The sequence below is a fragment of the Phragmites australis genome, chromosome 18 (genome assembly GCF_958298935.1).
Source record: "Phragmites australis chromosome 18, lpPhrAust1.1, whole genome shotgun sequence".
NCBI classification, from domain to species: Eukaryota; Viridiplantae; Streptophyta; class Magnoliopsida; order Poales; family Poaceae; genus Phragmites; species Phragmites australis.
Genome location: NC_084938.1, coordinates 25,980,549 through 26,008,032, shown reverse-complemented (window position 1 = coordinate 26,008,032; position 27,484 = coordinate 25,980,549). Strand labels below are relative to the sequence as shown.

The window sequence follows — 27,484 nt, the reverse complement described above, 5'->3', positions numbered from 1 at the left end:
CAAAATTATTATGATTTTTTTTAAATGATAGTAGTAAATTTATTATAAAAAATACTTTGATATTATCTATTTTTTTATCAATTTTTATTAAGATGTTTGTTTTTGATGTTGTAAATGAAAAGTAAAAGAGAACGAAGGTAATATATAAAATATGTTACTTGGATATATATATATGTTTTAGAGGAAACTTGGATTATTATTTAAATGCAACGAGTCTGGAGATATGGATTTGGGTTGAAAGCTTAACTACAGTCCACGAACGGGGGCACCAGTTCAACTTGGTTAACGGCTTGTGGCCGTGGTAATTCACCAATGCCCCACCGAAAAATTAGAAGGCTACTAGTCGACGCGCTTTGTGGGTGGCCGGAACCTCCAAAAGCCGCCTTCTCCCCCAGCCCCGGCGCCCCACCGCCGCCTCTCAAACGCCGGCGCATCCCATCACCTTGCCACCAAACGAGATACGCGGACAGATCCGCCTCCACCTGGATCCCGATTCGGGGGAGCGGAAGCGGAGACCGGAGCGTGAAGGAGAGATGGCGGCCATGGTGAAGGAGACGGGCTACTACGACGTGCTGGGCGTGAGCCCGTCCGCCACCGAGTCCGAGATCAAGAAGGCCTACTACATCAAGGTAGCAGCCGGCTCCTCGACCTCCTCCTCCTCGCTACCGCTTGCTCTGCTGCGGGCTTTTTGATCTGATTCTTATCGCTGTTGCTGCTGGTGGTTGTGCAGGCGAAGCAAGTCCATCCGGATAAGAATCCGAATGATCCGCAGGCTGCCGAGAAGTTCCAGGTATGAGCGTTTTTGCTATTGCTCAGCATATGGTATCTATACTTCGCTGTTCCCAGCTGCTGCGGCGAGCAACTCATCATATGGTGTAGAACCCTCGATCCGATCCGATTGGGGAAGTGTTGCTTGTTGCCAAAATGCAAAGAGTTTAGACAATGCTAACTGCCTGCTTTAAATGGTTTTTGTTAGGCAGCCGGAGTACTTTGCTGTTGAATGACTGTTCACTTAAAGCGTGCCTTAAAATTGTTGAAAGGATAGTCAAACCAATATATTGCTGGAAAGATGATTTGATTGAAATATAGAACCTAAATAGTAACTTGGACAAATGAACAAATTTGCATCATAGACATATATGATGTGTTTTCCCCAGTCACATATAGAAACTTATGACAAACCTGAGCCTTGTGGTATCATTTTCTAATGCACTTTGAGATAGTTGTGTTCCAAAAATATCTGGTTGTTGCTTTGAGACTTGACACTTTGTGTAATTTTTTTAAAAAGAAGAAGATTGCTTCGAGACTTGGCACTTGTTCCAGTTCATCTACAAATGATCCTGATAGGTGTTTGAGTTAAATAACAGCCATGCTTTGCAGTCTTCAACCCTGCTTATGTTGTGGATCAACGCAATATAATGATAGATGTCAATGCTAGCAAGCTTCAACCAATTCAAGCATCTGAGCTACTTCCCAACAGCCGGACTTGGTAATCTGCATTAGTACATCTTTTTGCACTTGTGTTAACAAATCACTGGCCTGTAGATTGATCAGTTCATCAAACAGTTCTCAGGCAAGTTGTGTTGTTAAACATAACAACAACGACAACAATAAAGCCTTTGTCCTAAGCAAGTTGGGTAGGCTAGAGATGAAACCCACAACATCCAATTAGAAAGATGATGAGAAAATAATAATGCTAATAAAGGTATTAGTAATAGTAAAAAATAAAGTAATAACGTTGCAAGGAGACCGAAGTATAAGTTATGGTTCTGACATGTAGATTGCACTTCTATCCGTGGATAGGTTTTTGGGATATTCCATTCCTTCAAGTCTCTCTTTATAGACTCATCCTATGTTAGTTTTGGTCGACCTCTGTCTCTCTTCACATTATCAGCGCGCCTCAATATCCCGCTATGCACAGGTGCTCTGGAAGTCTTCGTTGGATATGTCCAAACATCTCAACCGATGTTGGACAAGCTTTTCTTCAGTTGGCGCTATCCCTACCCTATCACGTATATTATTATTTCGGATCTGACCTTTTATTGTATGATCATAAATCCATCACAACATATGCATCTCTGTTACACTTAAATATTGGACATGCCACCTTTTAGTTGGCCAACATTCGACGCCATACAACATCACGGGTCGAATCGTCGTCTTGTAGAACTTACCTTTCAGCTTTTGTGGCATCCTCTTGTCACAAAGGATGTCAGAAGCTTAGCACCATTTCATCCATCCGGCTTTGATTCTAAGACTAACATCTTCATTGATATCACCATCCCTTTGTAACATCGATCTCAAGTATCGAAAGGTATCCTTCTTAGGAACCATCTCTCCACCGAGACTAACACCTTCACCCTCATGCCTAGTATCACTGAAATCGCACTTCGTATACTCGGTTTTAGTCCTACTAAGTCTAAAACCTTTCGATTCTAAAGTATATCTCCATAACTTCAATTTCCTATTAATCCCTATCCTACTCTTGTCAACTAGCACCACATCGTCAGCGAAGAGCACACACCAAGGGATATCTCCCTGAATGTCCCTTGTGACCTCATCCATCACCAAATAAAATAAATAAGGGCTCAAAGCTGACACTTGATGTAGTCCTATTTTAAGCGAGAAGTTATCGGTGATACCTTCACTTGTCCGAACACTTGTCACAACGTTATTGTACATATCCTTGATGAGGGTAATGTACTTTGTTGGGGTTTTGTGTTTCTCCAAGGCCCACCGCATGATATTTCGTAGTATTTTGTCGTAAGTCTTTTCCAAGTCAATGAATACCATGTGCAAGTCCTTCTTTTGTTCCCTATGTCTCTCCATAAGTTGCCTTATCAAGAAAATAGCTTCCATGGTCGACCTCCCAGGCATGAAACCAAATTGGTTTTAACTCTCTCCCATAGCTTCATTATATGGCTCATCAACTTAATTCCATAGTAATTAGTACATCTTTGAATATCTCCCGTATTCATGAAGATTAGTAATAATATACTTCTCCATTCTTCAGGCATCTTGTTTGACCGAAAAATTAGGTTGAAGAGTTTAGTTAGCCATATTATCATTATGTCTCCAAGACATCTCTACACCTCAATGGGGATACTATCAGGGTCTATCGTCTTGCCTCCTTTCATCCTTTTTAAAGCTTACTTGACCTCAGCTTCATGAATTATTCGTACAAATCTTATGTTAGTATCATCAAAAGATTCACCTAGCTCAATGGTAGAGCTCTTGCTCTCCCCGTTGAACAGTTTGTCGAAGTACTTTTGCCATCTAGTCTTGATCTCGTCATCTCTCACCAGAAATCGACCTGTTCCATCCTTGATGCATTCGACCTGGTTGACGTCCCATGTCTTCCTCTCACAGATCTTGGCCATCTTGTAGATGTCCTTTTCTCTTTCCTTTGTGCCCAACCGCTAATAAAGATCCTCATAAGCTCGACCCCTTGCTTCGCTCACATCTTGCTTTGCGGTCTTCTTTGCCACTTTCTCTATGTTGTCCGTACTCCTGTCCAGGTGTAAGCATCTGAAACATTCTTTCTTCTCCTTGATAGTCTTTTGAACACCCTCGTTCTACCACCAAGTGTCTTTAGCTTCGCACATGCTTATTTTGGTCACCCCAAACACCTTTGAAGCCATCATCCGAATGCAAGTTGCCATCTTCATCCACATGTCGTTTGCATTCTCTCCTTCCTTCCAAGAGCCCTCGTTAATAACCCTCTCCTTAAAGTTCTGTGTTGCCTCTCCTTTGAGCTTCCACCATTTCGCTCTTACGATTTTGATGCCCTTGTCCTGTCAAGCACGTAAGCGAAAGGGAAAGTCAACCACAACAAGCTTATGTTGAGGCGCAACACACTCTCCAGACATTACCTTGCAATCTAAGCAAGCATGTCTATCATCTCTTCTTGCAAGGACAAAATCAATCTGGCTAGAGTGGTGGTCACTACTAAAGGTCACTAAATGGCATTGTCTCTTTCTAAAGAAGGTGTTAGACATTATTAGGTCGTAGGCCACAACAAAGTTCAAGACATCATCTCCCCTACCGCCAAACCCAAAGCCCTCATGCACCCCATCAAACCCTACATTAGATGTACCTACATGGCCATTAAGGTCTCCTCTTATGAAGAGCCTCTCGCTAAATAGCACACGACTAACCATGTCATCCAGGTCTTCTCAGAATTGCTTCTTGATGCTCTCATTGTGACCTACTTGAGGGGCATACGCGCTAATAATGTTCAAAACCAAATCCCCAGCCATCGGCTTAACAAGGATAATCCCATCTCCGTGCCTCTTGACGTCCACCACTTTGTTCTTGAGGCTCTTGTTGATCAAGATGCCAACTCCATTTCTACTCGTGATCCCCGTGTACCATAGCTTGAAGCCGGTATTCTCCACCTCCTTCGCCTTCTGTCCCTTCCATTTAGTTTCCAGGATGCATAGAATATTTACACATCTCCTAACCGCTGTTTCAACTAACTCTCGCAACTTAACTGTTAGGAGCCCCATGTTCCAACTACCTAAACGAATCCTACTTGGCTCGGCTGGCTTCCTTACCATTCGCACCCGTCGAGACAAATGTGAAGACCCTTGCTCATTTTTCACTACACCTGGGCGCTGGTGTGGATGCGATGATCTAATCCTTGCCCACTTATTACCGTATCCAGTTCAAGATACGACGTGCCACCAAGGGGGTGACAGCCCGGCCCTTGCTCATTTAACACCACACTTGGGTTGATATAGGGCTGTCAAAAAAACTCGAAACTCGCGAGCCACTAGAGTTCAATTTGTTATAGGTTCGATTCGAGCTCGGCTCAATCTCAAGCCAAACTCGATCCTGGGCTAAGGCTCAAGCTCGAACACGATAAGGCTCGATAAGGATCGAGTTAATGAATATTGTGTTTTTTATTTAAGTTTATCACCCTACCAAGTCTATACGACTTTAATTTTCCTTATGTATCTCCAAGGCCCAAGTAGACGTTGCAAGGACCGGAAGAGAGAGATCATCCTCAAGCCTATCTAGATAACCACATCACAACAAACAACCAAGATAGCAGGACCTTAGTCAAGGTTTCTCCCGTTATCGAGCTTATGCGAGCCAAATTTGAGCCCATCCTCAAGCTCGGCCGCCATCGTAGGCTCGTTCGAGCTCGACTCGATCTTTTATCGAGCTTAAGCCTGACAGAACAAGCTCGCAAGAGCTCAGCTCATTGACATCTTTATTCAGATATGGCGCGTTGCTAAGAGGGTTACACCCCAATGGATTTCTTTTGGGTTTCATCTCTATAAGAGTGGCTAGGTTTTCTACGTTAGCTCGCCAAGCCTATCACAACCCTCCTCGTTAACCCGGGCTTGGGACCGGCTATGTTGGTACAACATAGATAGAGTTATCTATATAGATGTTTAACTTGGACATATCAAAATTATGTATAGATTTGTCCTGAAAATGATACTCCCTTTGGTAAAAATACTTCACGTTTTGGACATGGCACGGTCTCCAATTTGTACATTTGACCATGACTGTTAGAATATATTTATATAATCAAATAAATTTACGAGATTATGAAAGTATATTTCAAGTCAAATCTACGCATACAATTTCCATGTTTCCAAACTAAATATTTTAAAAGTTATTGATAGTCAAAGTTTCAAATGTTTGACCAAAACTTGTCCAAAACAACAAGTATTTATGACTAGAGGGAGTATTATCATTTCACTAGGCTTTATCAATATTTTATGAGTGGTCAAAGTTGTGTTTTGGATGTCGTGCTGATGTCCAAAACTCCACTTGTGACCGGAAGAGATATAATATGTGAACTTATCTCTTTGGGAAGCTGCTGGATCAAGTTCTTCATCTTGAGGAAATCATGATCCATGCACTTAAAGCAACTGAAGCTGCAGTCATTGATGTGAAGTTCTCAACTTCTCAACGAACTCACTTATCCATAGTTAATATGCTGGATGTAACGTTTAATGCTTTTGCTAGTATGGCTATATCGAACTGCAACTCTGTAAGAGCTAGCTAGGCCACTGAACTTAAGTATGCAATTAACTATTTCAAGAATCAAATTAGTGCAAGTCTGCGAGCAGGACCAATGGTGATAACATTTTCCTTAATGATTATGATGCTATGATATGACATATTGTGCTATGTGATTTTTACACCAAATCTCTCTCTCTCTCTCTGTGTGTGTGTGTGTGTGTGTGTGTGTGTGTGTGTGTATCATTAATGAGTATATTGCACATTGTTACTGCATAGCTATTATTGTATTATATGATTCCTCATGGTCAGTTTTAAAGTGAGATTTGAAACCATTATATGGCATTGACTTCATGAGGAATGATACGATGCTCTTGCCATAATTTTATCTGTATACTGTTGTGTTCTCATAGAATTCTCATAACAGGAACTAGGGGAAGCATACCAAGTGCTCAGTGATCCCACACAACGCCAAGCTTATGACTCATATGGGAAATCTGGCATCTCGATGTACGCTCTAGTTGCAAATAAATTAGGCAAAATTAGGTGGATACCATCACAAAAGTGCATATATTGGAAAATACCATCGGTGTGAGGATGACATGTGGATCCACTGATGGTATTTTTCAACTTTTATGATTTTTGCGATGGTACTCAGCAAATTGCCCCAATAAATTACGTGTTGTTGCTTGTGAAACATATTAGTCCCACGGGAAACTTTTCCTATTCCTGTGGGAATTGATCTATTCCTGTTTGTTCCAAACAAGCCAAAGGGGGGCATAAGCTTTGTACAGTTGTGAGCTCATAGAAAATCATCATTAGTAGTGTATTTGGAACTTTTATTGGGGCAAATAATTTTCTCCCACACAAATATGCAACATCCTTACTTTCTTTCTTTCAACATTCGACAGGGAAGGAATAATTGATCCAGCAGCAATTTTTGCGATGCTATTTGGTAGTGAGCTTTTTGAGGATTACATTGGTCAACTGGCAATGGCATCAATGGCTTCACTTGATAATTTCGGTGAAGATGGACATATTGACGCAAGAGAGCTGCAAGAGAAAATGCAGGTATGCTCCTTAAGCAGGATTATTTTGTATAACCTCCAGATCGTTGATTAATAATTTTATATTATCATGTTTGTTGGCCACCATCCCATCCATATTCTTTTTGCATTTCATACTCTTTCTGCCACAATATTTTGCTGAAGGGAAAATTACAACTGCAGGCTGTTCAAAAAGAAAGGGAAGAAAAACTTGCAGAGATACTGAAAAACCGGCTACATATTTATGTTCAAGGAAATAAGGAGGAATTCGTCCAACTTGCTGAAGCTGAGGTGTCCAGGCTTAGCAATGCAGGTTTTTGCCGATACTAGTCACCCCCTCCCTCCCAACGTTTTTTTTCCTTTTAATCCCATGCAGCCTATTGCTGTAAGATCTTAGTTAGCATATGGTATTGAAAGAGCTGTTCTTTTCTTTTCTTTTTATCATATGGTTCAATAGATAATTAAATATCGTGAATACTAGTCAAATACCCGTGCGTTGCAACGGAAACCCAAACCTATTCATGCCTCCTTTTTGCACAGCTGCTTATAAAGACCTTGCAAATGATTCATATCAAATTAGGGATCCTTCATGCCTCCTTTTGCACGGCTGTTTCTTTTACACTAAGATAAGCATAAGAGCGTTTTGAAAGATAACCATGCCTTCTTTTGCACAGCTGCTTCTTTTACACTAAGATAAGCATAAGAGCGTTTTGAAAGATAACAATGTAGCTGTTGGTGTATCAGGAACCAGGGGTTGCCGAATCCCGAGACCAGGCCAGCCATCCGCTACATGGCGCCATCCCGCGAGGTCTCTCCTGTAGGATGAGAAAAGGTCAAGTCCCGGGAGAAGATGCTCGGGGCCACGGTCGGTGGCCCCCGAGTACCCCAGTTCCCCGATGATCCACGGAATCCAAGTACCGGGAAGAAAGTGCTCGGGGAGGTGTACGGTCACCCCCGAGCACCCTAGTCCCCCGACGATCAGAAGAGCTAAGTTCCGGGAGAGAGTGCTCGGGGCTGCGTGCGGCAGCTCCCGAGCACTCGGTTCCCCGAGGATCCGTACAAGAGTGCTCAGGAGAGAGTGCTCGGGGCTGCACGCGGCAGCCCCCGAGCACTCGGTTCCCCGAGGGTCCGTGCAAGAGTGCTCGGGAGAAAGTGCTCAAGGAGGTGAACAGTACCCCCGAGCACCCGGCACCCCGAGGACAAGGATAGGCATTCTCGGGAGAGAGTGCTCGGGGATGTGAACAGTACCCCCGAGCACTCGGTACCTCGACGACCCAGAAAGACCCCCGAGGGGCCTACCGATGAGGTGTCAACCAGTCAGAGGTCCGATGCCGCATTTAATGAGCGTGCGTGGCCTGACACCTCCAACTGCTCCCGCCGCGCTCAGCGTCAGTTCCTGTCATGTTTTGGCAGAGATGCGTGAGGTCATTAATTGCACGGGTCCCGTCCCGTGCCATTCGGCTTGTCTCGGGATAACGTCGTAAGGATCAAAGCGTTCCGTCTGCCGCGCTGCTGTGGCAGGGGAACAAGACAGGGCGGGCAAGCCGGGTTGCTTTGCGGTTGCCCGGTGGGCCCTCTCCACGGCGCCCGTTGCCAGGGCATTTATGGTGACGGGTGACCGAGCGTGCGACGCATTTTCCACCCCCGGTCACTTCGCCCAGAAGAAATGATGACGCCCTTTCCATTTATGGCGTCTCGGAACTCGAGCCCCCTCATTCACGTTCGGGGCATGTCGCGGCTGGCGAGTATTTAAAACAGCCGGCGGCACAGAAGCAAGGGGGCGACAGAACAAGAGACGAAGAATAGCAAAACAGAGACCAAGAGCCGACACAAAGAACACAGCGCAAGAGAACACTGTGAGGAAGGCTGAGCCCAGTCCCAGCCGAAGAACAAGGAGCCTCAAGCTCTTAGATAGACCAATATTCTTGTAACCAGCAACATCCTTGAGGGACTTTGTCGGAGGATTAACTCCTATCGCAGGGATCCCGAGAGACCCCTTTTTAGAGATTCGGCCGGGGGGATGATTCTGAATAAGTTCGTCGGAGAGATGAATGAGAGTAAATGCAACGGCCGGTGGATGGGGGTGATGATCTAGTGCAAAGAGGAGTAAATGCACCGGAAATTTAGACAGATTCGGGCCGCACGGGGGCGTAATACCCCTACTCCTGTATGGATGTAATGACTGTCCTGAGGAAGTCCCTCAAGGATGTTGCTGGTTACAAGAATATTTGTCTAACTAAGAGCTTGAGACTCCTTGTTCTTGGGTGGGGACTATGGTTCGGTTCTTGGTGCTTCTGTGTTCGATGCTTGCGGTCTCTTGCTCTATTGCTTGTTCGCTCGTCGGGTTGTTCGATTTCTGTCTCGGATCGATCTAAGAGCCTCCTTTCTCTTCTGTGCTGCCGGCTCTTTTAAGCACTCGCCGGCTTTGACATGCCCCAAACGGGAAGGAGGGGGGCACAAGTTCCAAGACGCGATGACTGGGAAAGGCGTCATCATTTCTTCTGGGTGAAGTGACCGGGGGGTGGAAAACGCGGCGCACGCCCGTCACCTGTCACCATAAACGCCCTGGCAACGGGCGCCATAGAGGGGGCCCATCGGGCAGCCACAGAGCAACCCGGCGTGCCCGCCCTGTCTTGTTCCTCTGCCACTGCAGGGCGGCAGGCGGAACACCTTGATCCTAGCGACGTTATCCCGAGACACACCAGATAATACAGGACGGGACCCGTGCAATTAATAGCCCCACGCCTCTCTGCCAAAGCATGGCAGGAACTGACACTGCGGCGGGAGCAGTTGGGGATGTTAGGCCACGCACGCTCATTAAATGCGGTCTCGGACCTCTGACTGATTGACACCTCATCGGCGGGCCTCTCGGGGGCCTTTCTGGGTCGTCGGGGCACCGAGTGCTCAGGGGTACTATTTACCTTCCCGAGCACTCTCTCCCGAGAATGCCTATCCTTGCCCTCGGGGTATCGGGTGCTCGGGGGCACTGTTTACCTCCCCGAGCACTCTCTCCTGAGCACTCTTGCACGAACCTTCGGGGAACCGAGTGCTCGGGGGCTGCCACGTGCAACCCCGAGCACTCTCTTCCGAGCACTTTTGCACAGATCTTTCGGGGAACCGAGAGCTCGGGGGCTGCCACGTGCAGCCCCGAGCACTCTCTCCCGAGCACTTTCACACTGACCCTCGGGGAACCGAGCGCTCGGGGGCTGCCGCACGCAGCCCCCGAGCACTCTCTCCCGGAACTTAGCTCTTCTGATCGTCGGGGACTAGGGTGCTCGGGGGTGACCGGGCACTTTCCCGGAACTTAGACTTTACGGATCATCGGGGAACCGGGGTGCTCGGGAACCAGTGACTGTGGCCCCGAGCACCTTCTCCCGGGACTTGAACTTACACGTGACGGATGGCCGGCCTGGCCTCGGGACTCAGGGACCCCCGGTTCCTGATACACCGACAGACTTCCTCAGGACAGTTATAGCATCCATACAGGAGTAGGGTATTACGCCCCTGTGTGGCCCGAACCTGTCTAAATTCCGGTGCATTTACTTCTTCTTGCACTAGGTCAACACTCCCACCACCGGCCGTTGCATTCATTCCCATTTATTTCTCCGACGAACTTATTCAGGATCATCCCCCGGCCGAATCTCTAAAAAGAGGCCTCTCGGGATCCCTACGACAGGAGTTAATCCTCCGACAGTAGCCTAGCCACAATTTACATTCCCCGCTACTGTTGGCTTATTGAAAGATCTTTGTACAGCACTATTTCATCAATTTCAGTCCAGAACATGCAGATCACCATTGAAAACTGCATCATTCGTACCTCTTTTGCTTTCCTTTTGCTTATGTGTTTTACAAATCACAAGAATAAATCCACAAGCCAGGACAAACGAATTATCACTTACGGTTTGTGAGGCTTTCTTTGTATGTGTGAGACAGTTCTAGACAAGCCCCTCAAAGAACATGTCTGACATTGGTCTTTATTTTGATGGATCACCCAGAACATGCAAAAATATTTCAAAATTAAGGGTCAGCAAGAACTCAGAATGCAAGGTTGGCTTCGTTTTTATGGATTGGACGTCCTTGAACTTCATGAGGGACATCACGGGACTGAAGATCTCTTCCTGTGCGATGTTCATGTCCTCTTGGCGAATCCATCCCATCCATGTGAGCATGCCATGCCAATCAATCTACGTTATGTAGAAAGGAGTTCCAATTACACTTGTATCTGTGCAAAGACAATAAACCTTTGGGACGGGAACATCTGTGTGAGCACCCAGAGCTTTGAGAACCTGCTTCCTGATCAAAAACAACTCATGGAGCAAGCGGCAACACTACATAAGACACATTTCATTGCCTGTATTGAGGCGCACAATTAAGCCAAATTGCCACAACTAGACAATTTAGATTGCTCTCAATAAGCACAACAGAATAAGCTATCTAGTTAGCAGCATACATTTCCCGAATAATTTCCACAACTCAATTGAATTTACAGGGTTTGATGAGTGGGAGATGTTCAAAATATTCCAATATGAAAACAATATATTCACTATTCCAATCTGAATATTTGACTTATGCTAAGCTTAACATTCTAGGAACACAAGCTCCCATCTACCCTTCTTCTGCAGCACGTAGTGCCTGGTCTCTCCGCTGGGAGTGGGGAGCCTCGAGGCAGTAGGTGGGGTTGGACTGGTTGTGGCCGAACTGGGTGAGGATCAGCGCGGGAACCGGCACGGGGAACCCTCGAACATTGGTGGTCGTGTAGCGCAGCAGCGCCGCCTCGTCGAGCACGTGCACCCCTCCTCCACCTCCTCCTGCGGGTCGGGCGCTGCGGGGGAGTGGGGCGCGATTTCTTTGGTTGTTGGATGCTGGACGGGGACGGGGATCGGAGGAGGAAGGACGCCGACGAGAACGAGGAGGCGGGCAGAGGGGAAGAGAGGTTCGCGGTGGGGGCGACGTGGTGAGGGGTGATGCATGGAGAGGAGTCGAGGTGGACGGGGAGGAACGACTGGAGAGTGGCTCGGGAGGGGGACGGGCAGGTGGAGGGAGTAAGACAGTGGCATTTATGAGTAAATAATATCTAACTACAAGGGCAAAATGTGGGGGAGGGTAGGACGTGGAGGCAGGACATAGGAGAGTGCGGAACCACTATGTATTTTTCAAGTAGTAGAGATATTACATGTGATATCATTCTAAAAAACCGTCACTTTAATTGAAACATAACTGGATTCTGACTTCTTTTACAACCATGCCTTATTGAGTTTATTCACCTAAATGCAGCAGAAAATACAAGCACAAGAAGCTCATTCAACTTTCTAAATGCCCTCTTAACTACTAACTGAAAGTAAGGTTTGAAACTGATCTCTTGTCTGTAAGTAAACAATGTACAGAAGATTGAAGCTGGCCGATATGCCATACTCCCTTGTTCTAAAGTATATGATAGTGTCATAGTCTGATTAAAATATTTTTGCCAAACCTGTTCTTTAGTGGAATCCATTCAATGTTTTTTTTTTGCATCAGGCTTTTTTTTATTGTTGTCTGTTATTCTGTATGTTCTTTTCTGGCCAGGCAGTTCAACTCTGTTAACTGAAGTTTTCCCCTTTTTTGGTCCTGTTTTGCTTACACTGCAGCATATGGAGTTGCTATGTTGAACACTATTGGCTATGTATATTCAAGGCAAGCTGCAAAAGAACTTGGAAAGAAGGCGATATTTTTGGGGGTTCCATTTGTAGCTGAATGGTTTAGAGACAAAGGACATTTTATCAAATCCCAAGTAACAGCTGCTGCAGGTAAAATATATCTAACAATATCTATTCAGAGTTTTTCTGTAATCTTGGAAGCATGTAATGCAGCTTGTGGCATCATCTATGTTTATGCGCTATGTTCTTGTCTCATTATTTTGCAGGTGCAATAGCTCTTATGCAGCTGCAAGAGGACTTACAGAAGCATATGAGTGCTGAGGGCCATTACACAGAGGAACTCCAAATGTACATGCAGAACCACAAGCAAGCTATGGTTGATTCCTTGTGGAAGCTTAACGTTGCTGACATCGAAGCCACACTATCGCATGTCTGTCAAATGGTCTGTCCCAGCAACTGAACCTTTCATGCTGTTATGTGCAATGTTTTCACGATTACTTTTTTAACATAACTAGCGTAGCAGTGGATTGCTAACACTATCAGTACAGGTACTTCAAGATGGTAGCGCCAGGAGGGAGGAATTGCGTACTCGAGCTAAAGGTTTAAAAACTTTAGGAAAAATTTTCCAGGTATTGCTCACTCGTTTGTTCATTTAAATATTTATAATGCAGTTGACATTTCCAGTATCTGAGTTGTATTCTTGCTTCACGTAGCGGGTTAAGCTCAATCCTAATGAGGGGGAAGCATCACAAGTGAAGAATACAATAGATAACATGGATGACAATGATGCTAGCTCCCCTGATTCATCACCAAAGAGGGAGCCACAGTTCACTCCTAATCCTTCTCATGCCCCGGTAACAGCTCCTTTTTGTAAAGACCATTGTTTTGCCACTGTACATTATCGTGTCGCCCAAGTGATTAATATCTGGGAAAAAGCTTCTATCCGATCATTTTCATGGAAGATGCTGAAAATTGCTTTCTTCTGTTTTGCTAGAGCCCATATGTGGAGGCCCCCCAGTTTAATGGAACCTATTGTTCGTTCAACTTCCCAATGCCAACAGCTCCACCTGGCGCGCAGAGGGATCCATTGCCATGACGCCAGATTAAGTCTGCATGTACCATTATTCCGTGTAATATTGTTTGCAATACTAGATCAGCTGCACGGTGCACCATTTGTACCTGTAGCAGGAGTCAGAGTCGTCAGGTATCCTTCTCGTTATTTCTTCAGTTGTGCATGCATAGACTGATGATAGCAACCGTGTCTTGTGTACAAGTGTGTTTTGCTGCTATGGAAGCAGCAGTAGGTCAGCATTGGTGTACATGCTATGTGTCATTTTGTTGTCAGTTCGTTTTCATTTAGCATACTGTCATTACCGTGCATCTATGAAAAATGAAGTTCTGGTGACTGTCTTTGAAGTTTAGTAGTATAATGAAGTGCACTGAACTATTCTGCTATACAAATATTTTTTTGCAATGAAGAGAGACCCTTTTTGAATGCGGAGTTCTGCAAGAATTTTTTTTCATGAATTATATTTATACCGCAAAGTTCTTGCTATTTCTACAAGATCCCTTGCAGGCATATGATTCTCGACGACGATATCTTCTAAGAACTAGTTGAAAACTGAGGATTGCTTCAGTTTTTTTTCCCGATTTATGTCACGTTCAGAATGCGGGAAATGTCTTTGGCTTTGCAATAATTGAACTATTTGCATAGTTGTTCTTGCCCTATGCAAATAGGCCTGTATAGTTTTTCTTTTTCCCTTTTCATTGTAAAATTTGGCAGTCCAGTTCTGATGGCAACTGCTTCAGATCTTGGTGTTCGAAGCCATTCTTGCACCCAAACTCTTCTTGTAGAAAAGGGAAAGGGTCCATGCAACCATCGCAAGCAGTGCATCTCCCTCGTTGCCTTTAACCCAGCTTCTTTCCAGGTAGGCGACAAAGTTAACGTACAAGGGTTAATTAGATTTATACTATTATAAATATTATAGTTTTAAAATATATCATTATAAATACGGTATTTAGAAACATACCATTATAAATCTCTTAAAATTTAAATTCATGCTATTATAAATTTCTTAAAATTGGATCTATACAATTACGAATCTCTTGAATTTTGAACTCATGCAATTGCAAATCTTCTAAAATTGGACCCATATCATTGTGAAATATGCTTGATTTGTAACCGATCTAATTTCAAAATATTTGTAATGATATGTTTCAAATACCGAATTTGTAAAGTCATATTTCAAACCCTACCCCAGGCTAATCACGAGAGCAGCGCAGCGTACGCAGTTAGCATCCCGGATTGCTCCATGATCCATTCTACGCCGCAGCGGTAGCGCTCATCCATTGCTCGGTCCACCCTTCCCACGTCTTCCCCGATTCATCAGCCACCGATCGATCGGGCGGCGGCGATGGCGTCGCATGACGGCGGCACCGACGCGTGGGGTGGCGGGGACGGCAACTCGCTCTTCGAGGGCATGGTCCTCTTCGCGCCCGAACCCGCCGCAACGGAGGAGGCGGCCCCAGCCCCCGAGCAGCCCGCGCCTCGCCCCGACCCCGACGCGGCCTCCTCCGCTCCCCCGCCGCTCGACGAGGACCTCTTCTCCGATCTCACCCTCCAAGCCCCGCAGGAGCCGCTGGAGCCGCCGCTCCCTCACAGCGAGGACCGGGGCCACGCGGCCGCCCCCGCCGCTCCGCCCCCTACCGCCGCGGCGCTCTCCCGGCAGTCGTCCTCCTCGTCGCTCCGCAAGAAGAAGAGGGCCGTGCGCATCGGGTACGGCCGCTCGCCCCAACCCGCCCCGCCGTCCCCTCCTCTTGCAGCTACAATTTCTGCTACTACCGCTGCTGTTACGGCTGCTACGATCACCGATGCTTTGCCGCATCCTGCCGCTCCTCCTACCCCCGACCAGCACCCTGAGCGGCAAGTTGATGTCTATGTCAATGGCGATGAGGCAGACGCAGAGGTGGTGGATCCGGATGCCAATTCACCCCGTGTAGAGGAGGAAGCGAAGGACGAAGACGATGAGAAGAAGGATGGAGGTGGAGTTGCTGCGGTGGGGATCGAGGAGAGGCTGTCTCTCCTTAGATCTCAAATCACCGGCAAGCTCGAGTCCATCCAGCAGAGGGCTGCTGCTGTCTCTGCCAGGAGGAGGCAGCTGGCGGGCCGGCGGAGGAAGGTGGCGGAGGAGGTGGGCTCTGCGGCGTCCAGGCACAAGGATTTGGAGAGGGAGCTGGAGGAGGCCTGCGAGGCCGAGGACTTTGAGAAGGCCGAGAGGATCAGCGACTCCCTTGCGGCGCTGGAGAAGGAGAAGGATCGGTTGTTGACGGCGCTTCGTGATGCGGGGCTCGACTATGATTCCGTGGATTCGGAGTTGCAGGATGTGCTTGAGTCACGCATTGCAGCAGAGGAGGAAGCTGCTGCCCTTCTGGAGCAATTCGTAAAGGTAAATTAGCTTTGTTAGTATTATTTAACTTCATATAAAACTGTTCCTCGAAACAACCACGCAGAAATTTAGGAACAGCTCGGCGTCTGATTTTCTGCTGCTTGAACGTAGTATTTTGAAAGAGTTACTCAAGTATGAATTCCTGTCAAATATGTTGTCATGGTTATGGTTTTTACCAGACAACGTAATCCTGGAGTAATGTTTATTTGAAAAGAACATTTAGACACATGATCTAACAAGGGACTTATTTTTCAGACAAGATAGGACATGTAAATTCTGGAATGTCATATTCCGTCTGAATTTTGTCAAAGCTTCTGAAAGGCTTTGTTGTTGTTGTTGTTCTTCTTCTTCTTCTTGTTCTGAAAGGCCCAAGCATTTTTCTATCGGGGTGATGCACTGATGATCCTAGGAATAATTATCCACTATAATTAGAATGTAAAATTTACGGTAAGTTTCGAACAGCTATTTGCGGCACAAAATTTCTGACTCCAGGTTGTAAGTCAACCCACACAAACAAAATTGAGCAGTTCTCTATGATCGAAAACGATACTATTTTACATTGGACGGGTAGTTGTTTAAGTTTCCGAATTAGATCGTTTTGCTGCATCATGTAGCTTTGCCCCCTAGATCTTTTCTTCCAGTTATGAAATTTACTGCAACCATGGAGTGTCCAACTTAATTAAATCACTTTAATGTATGTGCGACTTACAATGACATACAGTGCAAAATTAGACAAGCAGTTGCTAGTATGCTAAAATTGCAAAGGGGTAACTGCATTTGTTTCTGCTCTTTTATTTGATTAATAATACTTAATACTCTACCTTTCTTAGGATGCCACTGACCATGCTGATTCAGAAAGCAAGCAAGAACAAGAAATGTCCTTGAAAGAAATAGAAGGGTGGCAAACATCAATGGAGGTACTAGAAGCAAAGAAGTTAGAGATGCAGGTTGAAACACAATTGGTTTTGGCAGCATGTTCAGGGTGGGAAGGCTCAATAGAGCATTTGGTTGAAGATGACAGAAGAGAAAAAGACACGCTGAGTAAGAAAGGAGAAATCCTCGCTGAGGAGTTAGCTGGTCTTCTAGAGTTGGTGAAGTTGAAAGAAGCAGAGATAGCTGAAAATAATGCTCAGATCCATGAGGTTCAAGAAAGGATCAGTGCCGTGGTCTCTGGATTTCATTGCTCTCAGTCAGATATTGACTTGAAGCTTAATTCCCTTCAGGAAGCCCAAACTAAAATGGATTTAGAGACTGAAGCACTTGTCTTAAAAAGGAATGAAATTGATAAATTCATCTCTTTAACGGAACAGAAAGACTCAGAGTTGCGGGAAGTTATTGGTGCTTGTTCAACTGAAGCAAAAGCTTGGCACAAATCAGTTGAAATAAGAAGAAAGCTTGCGTCATCGATTTTGAAGTCAAGAGAGGATAGAATTGGGTTGCTAAAAATGGAGGAAGAAATTTTGCAAGACATTCAAATGCTCAGCCAACAAATTACTGATGCAAGAACTGGTCTTCAGGTTCATCAACTCTTCTTTTTTGTTTATTTTTTGTTCATAAAACATCGAGCAGCATGCTTAGTTCTGGATAAAGCTACTCTAAATATTTTACTGGATTTGATGGCTTGCAGGAGATATCTTCAAGGAGAGCAGGCATACAGCAAGAGATGGGTTCATTGAAGCAGAAGTTGAGCTTCATTGACAAAAGAGGCCCTGAACTAGAGGCTGAAAAGAAGGTTGCTGCTGCTGCAAGAAACTTTAAAGAAGCAGGAAGGATAGCTGCTGAGGCAAAAGCTCTTAATTCCGAAAAGGAAGAACTGCATGCTAAGTTGGAGAAAGCTGCTACTGATCTAGAGATAATAGAAAAAGATATCGTAGCAACTACCGCCAAGATACAGGAATGCGAAGGGCTTATTATACTCAAAGAAAAAGAGTCAGCCATGACAAGTTACAAAAGACTCCTGTTAGATTGTGCTGCAGCTAGAGCAGAATTGACTGCTGCAACTGAAACGGATGATGATGAAGAAGTTGAGATGCTATGTAAAGAAGCTGAAGCTGCAGAGTCTAAAGCAATGGAACTCAAAACATGCTATGACCTCCAAGTGGAGGACGATGAATTCATGTTTTCGCCCGTAGTCCCTATAGCATTCATAACAAATTCAACAGGGCAGCATTTGGCAGAAATTGCTTCCTCATTTGGCCTATCTTCCCAGAAGTGAATTGGATGGCGGACTTGCATACTACCAGGGTACCAGGGCTGTCCTATATGGCATCCAAAGTTTCTGCCATCACCTGTGCATATTGGAGGGAACATCTATGCTGCATTGAACTCTCCCTCTTCCAGGATGTCTTCCTCAACTCCCCTCTTTAACTCCCAGCATTTGGAATCTACTCTGAACTGGAGTAGGGGTCCTAGGGGAGATCATGTGTACAACATCCGTTTTGCATACTCTTTGGGGATTTTGTTTTGTCACCCCCCCCCCCCCCCCCAATTTTTTGTGTACATTAAGACTCTAATTCTTTTGTTGTACTGGTTTTGATTGAATTGCAAGGACATGTTATCATCAATCAGAATGTAATCAGAATTTTTTAGGAGAAAAAGAATGTAATCAGAATAAGTTGTCCAGGAATAAAACTTCTCCATCTGTTCTGTTGCCTGTTGAATTTGACCACTAATTATTCAAACTGATGAAGTTACATCTGGGTAAGACAGTTTTTATAAACCAGCGTCTCGGTAGCAAGGAAGAAGGTGCATGCAATGCAGATGAAGCAAGATTGGTAATTCAGGCCTTCTATGCGCTGTGACCTTTTGCAGGATGGGATAGTTTGTTCCAGTGGAATGCGGAAGCTGTGAGCCTCCTAAGCTGTTGTGGAATCTGTACATGACCAAGCTAACTCTCTACCAGACCAACAGGGTGACGTTCTCTTTGCATATATAAGACACTAAATCAAATCCCAGGACCACCTACAGTCTGAGAGAATGGCGAACACGGCCAAGGGCAGAGTGTGCGTCACCGGGGCATCAGGCTTCATCGCCTCCTGGCTCGTCAAGCGGCTTCTCGAATCCGGGTACCATGTTCTAGGAACAGTCAGAGACCCAGGTCCGTTTCCTCTCATTCTAATGATCTGAATTGATCTAGCATTAATCTCACTGCTAATTTGTGTCCATTCTTGTTGCTTGAAATGATCAATCACTGAAACTGAAGTGACTTGATAGGGAATCAAAAGAAAGTAGGACACCTCTGGGATTTAGAAGGTGCGAAGGAAAGGCTGGAGCTTGTGAGAGCTGACCTCTTGGAAGAAGGAAGCTTTGACGACGCTGTGATGGCTTGCGAGGGCGTCTTCCACACCGCGTCGCCCATCGTCATTAAATCTGATTCCAAGATGGCTAAACATGTCCGATGGTTTTAGGCCTTAACAAATAACTATCAAAACATGATTATGCTACTTCGCCGGAAGAAATGCTTAATTCAGCAACAAATGGCACACTGAACGTGCTGCGACCATGCAAGAAGAAGCCCTCGCTGAAGAGGGTTGTCCTCACTTCTTCATCCTCGACTGTGAGGATCAAGGACGAAGCTGATCTCCCCCCTAACGTGTCGCTAGATGAAACATCATGGAGCTGCAATGAATTCTGCGAAAGTCTCCAGGTGAGCCTAAACAATCCAATCCAAATTCACACTTTGATCTTGTGCCAGTGCAAACATTTTCTCTGAAGAGTATTTGGTGCCTTTCTAATGTACCCTGATAGATATACACGTTCGTTCGTTCATTGTCCTGACGAGCTTGTTGCGCACTTTACCCTACATCTACGGCGAGCAGTCGTACGATTTCAACACGTCCAAGGCCCGGGCGCTGGGGCTGGAGTTCAAGGGAGTCGAGGAGATGTTCGACGACGCCGTGGGCTCGCTCGGAGGCCATGGCTATCTCCCGGCGAAAAGTGCAAGCATGCTTCGCCGATACAACCAATGCATGATATGATGAATGGATGCCCCCAGAAAGATATAAGCAGGCGCAGCTACTAGAAAAACATTCCAGCCGCATAAAAAGTCTGTCACTCACCTCACGGTCTAGGGCAAAACCTATTGAATTTTCACTTATATAGTCTGCTATTGCCTCTCCAAGACTAAGCAGGTCTTGGACTGTCTAAGACAGCACAGGATCATGTAATCACATATATAAAATACGAGTTGGTTTTCACATAATTTCTTTTCCTACTTTTCTCTTCTCTAACAAAAATTTCTAAAATTTAAATAGTTTACCCACTTTTACTATTCACCCTCGTACTCTAGTCTTCTCACGTTGTTACTGGTTACGGATATGAGACATATTTTACTAATAAAAATAAATAGAGAAAAATTAGCATATAATCTTCTCCTTTTCAGATCCCATATGAAATTAAACTACGATATGACTCCCGACGTATTCGTTCGACGACGCTTCTATAACGCATCCATATCTCTATATCTTGAATTTGTACTTAATATTATCACGTTCAATATTTATATTTTGGGCACTTAGCTATAATAATAATGACAGAGATATGTTCCACGTCATATTTACGTATCTTGTTTATCGTGATTACACTAGCATTGGGCGAACGATATTATCCCATTCGGTTGAACTAGGTGAAGAAAGGACGAGAAGCTTGAGTGATTAAGTAGATGTGGTTGTACCTTTTATCTACCGGACATCAAATCTTATGTTTACTTCTTGTATGTCTTAATAAGACAAAAAAATTTTTCAGTGGTAGATGACGTATTTGTTGACAGCAAGACGTCTATGGTAACTTCATCAATCTTCAAGTTTCGCATATATATATATATATATATATATATATATATATATATATATATATATATATATATGGTGGTGATAGTATATGCGTGGCTTTGCGTGTTGTACTTTTTTTTAAGGTGAAGAATGAACGAGTAGAACTAGAAAGGAAACTGGACCTGAGCACTGAGCAGCATTAGCCGGAACGGTGGGCTGGGCTCGGCCCATGAGTCCCCTCACCACTGTGGGCCTTCTCAATCTGCTCAAGGGGCCAAATGTGCTTTTGGACCCTCTGGTTGTAGGATACAACAGACAAGCAGCGTTTGGTTCCGCTGATGTCCTCCTCATCTTCTCTTATCCTCCCCTCCTCCTCGGTCGCGCGTCCGCATCCCTCCTCCTCTCTGCCCCGACCTGGTGCAAGAACAAGGTGATTATTGTTACCTTGGTCTAGCTTTGCGTGCCGTGTCTCGATCTCGGTTCTGTTCACGAAATTTATCATCGTGTTGCCGTCTCCCTGCTGCTGATGTTCTTGGCCACCACTCACGCGCGCGTGGTGTTCGCCGATTTGCCTCACTCACTTCTTTAGTGTACTACGGCGTTGTGCGAACAGGGACGGATCCGATGGCCAGCGGTGTCGGCAATGGCAATGCCAAGAGCCTGGCGCAGTGGCTGAGGGAGAACGGGTTCGACGAGGAGACCCTCGGGCGCATGTCAAGGAGGTGCAGGAATCTGCAGAGCCTCGACGCCAGCGAGGCCTCGGGCGTCTGGGACTACCTCCTCAACAACGTCAAGATCGAGAGGCGGAAGCTGCGGCACGTGGTGGCCAAGTGCCCCAAGGTCCTCACCCTGTCCGTCGACGGCAAGCTGGTCCCCACGGTGCAGTGCCTCGTCACGCTGCAGGCCAAGCCCGGGGAGGTCGCGCAGGCCATCGCCAAGTTCCCCCAGATACTGTTCCACAGCGTGGAGGAGAAGCTCTGCCCGCTCCTCGCCTTCTTCCAGACGCTTGGTGTCTCCGAGAAGCAGCTGGCCAAGCTGCTTATGGTCAACCCGCGCCTCATCAGCTACAGCATCGAGGCCAAATACTCGCAGATAGTCGACTTCCTTGTTGGCCTAGGCATCGACAAGGAAGGTATGATTGGCAAGATCCTCACGAAGGAACCGTACATCATGGGGTACAGTGTCGACAAACGGCTGCGTCCTACTGCTGACTTCCTAAAGTCAGCAGTCGGGTTACAGGGATCAGATATCAAAAGGGCGATCATGAGCTTCCCTGATATATTGTTGCGAGATGTTGATAAGATTCTGCGGCCCAATTTAGCGTTCCTGTGGAGCTACGGGTTCAGCAAGGATCAGGTCAGGGCATTGGTGGCGGGATACCCTCCTGTTCTCATCAAGAGTGTCAAGCATTGCTTGGAGCCAAGGATGAAGTTCCTGGTCGAAGAAATGGGACGGGACATGGGAGAAGTGGTAGATTACCCCCAATTCTTTCGCCATGGCCTCAAAGGGAGCCTGGAGTACCGTCACAAGGTGCTCAAGCAGACGAACTCGAGTTGCAGCCTCAGCGAGATGCTAGACTGTAATCAGAAGAAGTTTGCCATGAAATTTGGTTTGATTGCAGCAGTTTAGGTACCCACCTTGTCTCTAGTTCCCATGTAGTATGTCTTGTTTTCAGGTAAATGTTTTCGTCTGTACCATTGGGCTTTATTGTTTCTTGAACATTTTCGGCATTGAGAATGCAGTTCCTTCTTTCAAGTTTCAACTAGTATCTTGATCTTGAATTTATATAATCTCAGTAATTATATTTGAGAGCAAGCGAATGCAAAGCATGTGGGTTTTCCTGCTGTTACATACTCAACTGAAATCCACAAATTTGTGGTAGTGTGGTACAACACAAAGAACATTTCAGTCAAGCTATAACTTTCCTCTCTTAGAAAAAATATCACAAGCTCCTATTTACACACGCACCAATCAATTGTTCTTATAATCTAGTTCATTACTTACAAGCAGTCAAGCACTCTATATACAGGAAATAGCGCCTACTCAGCCAAACTCCTATGTACAGTGTATCTGAAAGAAGAATTGTAAGGCAACCATTCAACACACTTGTCAATTCTCCTCCTAAGATATTGTCTGATCTCTTTTCGTTGTAGTTCAGGCATGCTCTCGCATACCATCTCAATCAGGTCAGGCAACTCTAAGGCAGCATCCTTTGCATAGAAATGGAGAACTTTGGGTAGAAAGATGATCTGCTTCCTGACCATAACATTTGCTTGAATGAACTCGGTCCTGGCTTGCTCCAGTTGATGATGTATTTTCTTGGCTGTGTACAGCCTTACCTGCAGAGGTCATTCACAGTGATAATAACTTAAGCAACATGAGGTTGAAATGTTGGAAAAGTTAGCAGGAGCTTTGGAGCTTACAGGTGGATCTGAAAATGCTCCTGTGGAAAGAGCAAAGTGAGCAAGTGGCTCTGGATGATGAAGCGCGTATGGATGTATGGAGCTCCCTGATTTTTTCATTGGCGTAAATAGTGTACGGACCCACTGAGATTGCATGCCCATCATTGTGTTAGTTCTTCTCCTTCTGCTGTGCGAAAATGTTTTTTCTTTTCTTTTTTTTAATGTTGACTGATAATTGCTACATAGATGAATGGCTTACCAGTGAAGGACGGTGAGATTGGCATCCTAGAATTGAGTTCTGAATAATTTGGGAGTTGACTGAATGCCCACCCACATTATATGTAGCCTGAAAATAGATTGCTCAACACTATTAGAGAAATTCATATGTGATACGTGATTCCAGTATGATTGTTATTTGACCTTCTGTTGAAAGTATGATGATTGCATACCTTCAAAATCATGTCTGTGTTTTTCATGCGTTTTTCCTGTAGTCCATGAGCCATGAAAGCCTGTCATATTTCAGAAGGCACTGCAGGTTAGTTATGCATCCATTCTGAGGCTAAAAGAAATCATTTCTTAGGTGGCAGTTGCTATAAATGTTGAACATACATGCATAACCAAAGCATTGTGGATGTTAATCCAAAAACAGACTTGCTCTTCATGTGCAATCTTTGTAGGATCAATCTTCTCCAGTCGTTTTATCAGCGTTCTGGGACAGAAATGACCACGTGTAAATCAAGGTCTTTTTTCTTTTCTTTCTGTACTCTAATTCTTTTCACGGTTGCTTACCTGATAGTATCCAGCATTTTAGAGGCATAATCAAACTTGTCTTCATCTATATGTATCCTTGGGAAAATTATCATCCCAGTGTATTGTCCATCATTTCCATCGAATGAACCACATTTATCAGAGCTTGCGTCGGCATTGTAATGGCATCGAGGGCTCCAACTGTCGACAGGATACTTCAGAGAAAAGGAACTCAATGAAGATGAGAAAGGAGTTGATGATGTATCAAAATCCGCGCCTTGTGATGGCCTCCTTGCAAGTTTGCAATAGACAGCAGAAATGCATCTCAGTATGTCCTCTGAAAGTTTGCAAGAGATCTTGGGCACATATTCAGTGATCGATGCGCTCAAGAAGTTTGCAAGGCTTGACCGCCCTGAAGATGATCTTGACAGCTCCTGCGTATACTTCAGCAAGATCAAAGCTGTGTAAGATGCTATCAATTGGGAAGAATCGGCAACTAAAACAGATACAATAACGGTACCATTTGCGGGGGGTTTCTGACCAGATTAATTGATTGTAAATACTGAAAGGATGAATGCAAGAGATGCTGTTCATACACGTTTAGAAGTGGAAAGTGTTGGCAAGTTGTAGGATGCAGACTCCTTGATATCTCTCAAGCGCCGGGTGCCTTCGTCAACTTGCTTTCTGCTGCATTGACGGTCCTGATCATAGCTATAACCTTAGCACACTGTTTCTCTGAACTTCTATGTAGTATAAGTATAACCTCTGAACATTGACATGTCCAAGGTGACTGGGTTTATACCTGAGCAGAAGCACGAGGAGAGACACCGAGGTATTGATCAAATGCTGCTCTGTATAGGGAAAGCAAGTGAAGTTCCTTGCGAACTACTTCCTCCTCAAGGACTGCTATCTCCCATACCAAGTCTGCAACAGACTGCAGTCGCAACAAAATCAGGAATCGGGAATGAACGATTAAAAGGCATAAATAGTAAATATGCAGATCTGAACTAATTTTTTTTACTCCATGCTGTTTACAATTTGAACTTGAAAGTTGAAATACAGTTCTTTTTTTTTTTTGATGGGGAAAACAGTAGGGGAAGCTCCTACTGCAGAAAATAAATTAAAAAGAAAGAGACCTGTACAACAGAGAAAGAAACCGAAGAAAACAAAACCAGAGAGCTCAGGCCGGGGAAAAAAGAAAAGAAAAACCCCAAACAAGGGAAGAAAAAAGAATCTACAGAGAGGAGGAGGAAACCCAGCCAGTTCCTGACTATAGCAGGCACATCCTAAGAAAAAGGAGCACAATCATGACTCGTGGCCTTAATCACTTCTCCCAAGATATGACAAGCATCATTTTGTTGGCATCAGTGGTAGGCTAAGCTATTAAGAACAAGTGTGGAATAAGCATATCATAAAAAATGGATGTAAGACCTGCATTGAACAGCTTTTCTTCACCATTCGGAAACAAACGGGGCCTCGAGATCATGAAGTAATTTATTAGGGCCTGGAACTAACCTTTGACATAGTTCTTTCTGCAGTAGTAATGATGTGATGATTCTCAGGCAAGTGGTCGGGGAGGTTAAGCGAATTTCTTCTTTGGAGCATCTTATCGCGATTGGTTGTCTGCACAATCAAGAAGTAGTATAACAAAAACAAAATTCAGTAAGAACGTTGTTACTGAAGAGTACTGGCATTTCTAACGATGAAGAGGAGAGGAGGGGAAAAGAATTAATACAGGAAAAAACGAAATTCAAATTAGATTACCCACAGGTGTGTAATGGGAGAGTCGCGGAGATATGTCAGTTACATTTGCATATGTGCTTATAACACTGAAAAAACAACGGTCAACTGAAGTTAGAATTATACCTGATCGCAGACATAGTGTGTAAATGAAAGCAAGGCAGCTCAGGATAGTAAAACTGAAATTTTCCATAGTCAAAGATAGTTTTTTCAGTCAAAGGATACCAGAAAGAATAAATAGCAAACGTTTCCTCAAAAAAAAAAAAAAAAAGCAAACACATATGGTGCCGGAAAATGATTTGCAACTACAACTCTCTGCACTCTGTTGCTAGAACAGCAACTTCCAACCTTAGTTATACTCAAATAGTAGGCATATTTTATTTAAAAAAGTTAAACTTTGTGTACTTTAACTAACATTTAATCAAATTATAAAAAACTTTAGTATATAAAAATTACATAACTAGATTCACAATTTAAAATGATTTCACACTATATAGGTTTTTTAGCTACAAATGATATGTTTTGTGAGAGAACCTTAGTCAAAATCTAATTAAGACTGAGTTCCAAAGAAATATGTCTATTATTTCTGAATGGAGGGAGCCGTACAAATGACATGAGAGTTTTCAAGTGATCTTAAGGAGACAGTGACAAAGTACAATAATACACAAAAAAGTCTATGCAGCAAAATTGCTGCTAATGCAATCAAATAAGGATCAGCGACATATATCTCGGAAAGATGCCAATCAAAACGGTTAGAATTGTGCTGCATATCTATATGCTCATCACCGCTAGAAGAACCTATCGGCGTCATGCTGAAAAAGGTGCTGCATGCTAACCTTCGCGTGTGTCGGTGTTGCAGGTAAGAAGACGACTGACCCTCCTTTGGTGTTTCTGCACGGTAGAAGTCTCTTTCCTCGAGCGCTTCTAGTCCGGGGTTCTCCATGGCTGCAGGACCGTGCTCCAGTGACCAAGAACCTAGCTCACATACCATTAGTTCTTGCTGCACAGCATGAGCTTCCGGTGACGAGAATGGAAGAAGAGGGCAGTGCTTCAGCCCCGTCTGGGTGATGAGAAATCTTGCTTGTCTCCCAATGGTAAATCTCACTCAGGTAAACAGAGATGCAAGGTGAGGTGGTAAAGGACAAGAACAACGGAGCACAACGAAAACGATGAGCAGGGGATGTGCTAATGCTGGTACTGCTACTACATAGGCAGATAAATGATAATGGCTTGGAGGCTTAAGAGATGATATTTTGAGGTTGAATGAGAGGTGCAGAGGATTAGCAGTAGGAGAAGGTGAGGTGGCCCACACACAAGGCCAAAGAAGCTAAAGAAAGCGAATGAAACCTGCAGGAAGATACGGTCAGTAAAAGGATAACAAAAAAGAAACAAAGGAGCATAGTTTAAAGGGGGGCAAAAGAAATGAAAAATCGAGCAAGGCAATCACGATGTTTCTCTCTCTGTCCTTCCCTGCCGATTCCTCCATTAAAAGAACAGGGAGAGGTGAACGAACTCCAAACAGTGTCCAATAATGGCAAGGTGGAGACGATGATGACGAGAGATTAGTGGCTGGCGGCAATGGCAGGGGCCGGCCGGAGAGGGTGACCAGTACCAAATCTCTGCAATGAAGTTTGTTATTATGCAGAAAACGGTAAGGAGTAAAGAGAGGTCATTAGGTGGCCGGGTTAGAGCAAAAGAGAGGCAGATGAGAATTATGTTGCG

General features: G+C 44.7%; 5 protein-coding genes and 1 pseudogene across 9 annotated transcripts; 4 read left to right on the top strand and 2 right to left on the bottom strand.

Annotated features, from left to right (window-relative positions):
* The first annotated feature begins 297 nt into the window (after positions 1 to 297).
* Positions 298 to 14,153, top strand: LOC133898454 (chaperone protein dnaJ 10-like). Of its 2 annotated transcripts, XM_062339155.1 has the most exons (10): positions 298 to 629; positions 731 to 790; positions 6,407 to 6,489; positions 6,891 to 7,050; positions 7,209 to 7,338; positions 12,650 to 12,808; positions 12,925 to 13,100; positions 13,207 to 13,287; positions 13,372 to 13,512; positions 13,653 to 14,153. In XM_062339155.1, the coding sequence occupies exons 1-10, from the start codon at positions 534 to 536 to the stop codon at positions 13,752 to 13,754; spliced, it is 1,188 nt and encodes a 395-aa protein (XP_062195139.1). In that variant the 5' UTR covers positions 298 to 533; the 3' UTR covers positions 13,755 to 14,153. The 2 variants fall into 2 exon arrangements, with proteins under 2 accessions (XP_062195139.1, XP_062195140.1); XM_062339156.1 differs by lacking the exon at positions 6,407 to 6,489.
* Positions 14,154 to 14,918: 765 nt separating this feature from the next.
* LOC133898938 (uncharacterized) lies at positions 14,919 to 18,757 on the top strand. The gene is made up of 3 exons (XM_062339768.1): positions 14,919 to 16,104; positions 16,935 to 17,621; positions 17,732 to 18,757. Exons 1-3 carry the CDS (start codon positions 15,073 to 15,075, stop codon positions 18,317 to 18,319), a joined length of 2,307 nt encoding a protein of 768 aa, XP_062195752.1. The 5' UTR covers positions 14,919 to 15,072; the 3' UTR covers positions 18,320 to 18,757.
* A 121-nt stretch (positions 18,758 to 18,878) lies between these two features.
* Positions 18,879 to 19,840, top strand: LOC133898939 (tetraketide alpha-pyrone reductase 1-like). The gene is made up of 2 exons (XM_062339769.1): positions 18,879 to 19,201; positions 19,318 to 19,840. The coding sequence occupies exons 1-2, from the start codon at positions 19,081 to 19,083 to the stop codon at positions 19,509 to 19,511; spliced, it is 315 nt and encodes a 104-aa protein (XP_062195753.1). The 5' UTR covers positions 18,879 to 19,080; the 3' UTR covers positions 19,512 to 19,840.
* LOC133898642 (uncharacterized) lies at positions 19,528 to 20,144 on the bottom strand (annotated as a pseudogene).
* A 1,019-nt stretch (positions 20,145 to 21,163) lies between these two features.
* LOC133899073 (transcription termination factor MTERF6, chloroplastic/mitochondrial-like) lies at positions 21,164 to 22,635 on the top strand. Its single transcript, XM_062339990.1, has 2 exons — positions 21,164 to 21,303; positions 21,487 to 22,635. The coding sequence occupies exon 2, from the start codon at positions 21,498 to 21,500 to the stop codon at positions 22,500 to 22,502; it is 1,005 nt and encodes a 334-aa protein (XP_062195974.1). The 5' UTR covers positions 21,164 to 21,303; positions 21,487 to 21,497; the 3' UTR covers positions 22,503 to 22,635.
* A 150-nt stretch (positions 22,636 to 22,785) lies between these two features.
* Positions 22,786 to 27,484, bottom strand: LOC133899071 (uncharacterized). Of its 4 annotated transcripts, XM_062339987.1 has the most exons (12): positions 27,210 to 27,483; positions 26,599 to 27,109; positions 25,791 to 25,851; positions 25,538 to 25,645; positions 24,825 to 24,956; positions 24,619 to 24,723; positions 24,065 to 24,465; positions 23,885 to 23,984; positions 23,725 to 23,784; positions 23,535 to 23,621; positions 23,297 to 23,419; positions 22,786 to 23,212 (listed from the first exon to the last, which is right to left on the bottom strand). In XM_062339987.1, the coding sequence occupies exons 2-12, from the start codon at positions 26,751 to 26,753 to the stop codon at positions 22,913 to 22,915; spliced, it is 1,632 nt and encodes a 543-aa protein (XP_062195971.1). In that variant the 5' UTR covers positions 26,754 to 27,109; positions 27,210 to 27,483; the 3' UTR covers positions 22,786 to 22,912. The 4 variants fall into 4 exon arrangements, with proteins under 4 accessions (XP_062195971.1, XP_062195973.1, XP_062195970.1 ...); XM_062339989.1 differs by having other exon boundaries at positions 25,787 to 25,851; positions 26,599 to 27,484; XM_062339986.1 differs by having other exon boundaries at positions 26,599 to 27,483.

What these genes read in the sequence shown, in the direction of transcription:
- LOC133899071 (XM_062339986.1), bottom strand. Translation starts at nt 26,753, where the DNA reads ATGGTATGTGAGCTAGGTTCTTGGTCACTGGAGCACGGTCCTGCAGCC. An exon ending in CAGAAAGAACTATGTCAAAG is followed by an intron (nt 24,957 to 25,537) that starts GTTAGTTCCAGG and finishes TTGCGACTGCAG; the next exon opens with TCTGTTGCAGACTTGGTATG. An exon ending in AAAATGCTGGATACTATCAG is followed by an intron (nt 23,985 to 24,064) that starts GTAAGCAACCGT and finishes TTTCTGTCCCAG; the next exon opens with AACGCTGATAAAACGACTGG.
- LOC133898939 (XM_062339769.1), top strand. Translation starts at nt 19,081, where the DNA reads ATGGCGAACACGGCCAAGGGCAGAGTGTGCGTCACCGGGGCATCAGGC. An exon ending in AGGAACAGTCAGAGACCCAG is followed by an intron (nt 19,202 to 19,317) that starts GTCCGTTTCCTC and finishes GTGACTTGATAG; the next exon opens with GGAATCAAAAGAAAGTAGGA.
- LOC133898938 (XM_062339768.1), top strand. Translation starts at nt 15,073, where the DNA reads ATGGCGTCGCATGACGGCGGCACCGACGCGTGGGGTGGCGGGGACGGC. An exon ending in TTCTGGAGCAATTCGTAAAG is followed by an intron (nt 16,105 to 16,934) that starts GTAAATTAGCTT and finishes TACCTTTCTTAG; the next exon opens with GATGCCACTGACCATGCTGA. An exon ending in ATGCAAGAACTGGTCTTCAG is followed by an intron (nt 17,622 to 17,731) that starts GTTCATCAACTC and finishes GATGGCTTGCAG; the next exon opens with GAGATATCTTCAAGGAGAGC.
- LOC133898454 (XM_062339155.1), top strand. Translation starts at nt 534, where the DNA reads ATGGCGGCCATGGTGAAGGAGACGGGCTACTACGACGTGCTGGGCGTG. An exon ending in CCAAGTAACAGCTGCTGCAG is followed by an intron (nt 12,809 to 12,924) that starts GTAAAATATATC and finishes ATTATTTTGCAG; the next exon opens with GTGCAATAGCTCTTATGCAG. An exon ending in TATCGCATGTCTGTCAAATG is followed by an intron (nt 13,101 to 13,206) that starts GTCTGTCCCAGC and finishes CTATCAGTACAG; the next exon opens with GTACTTCAAGATGGTAGCGC.
- LOC133899073 (XM_062339990.1), top strand. Translation starts at nt 21,498, where the DNA reads ATGGCCAGCGGTGTCGGCAATGGCAATGCCAAGAGCCTGGCGCAGTGG.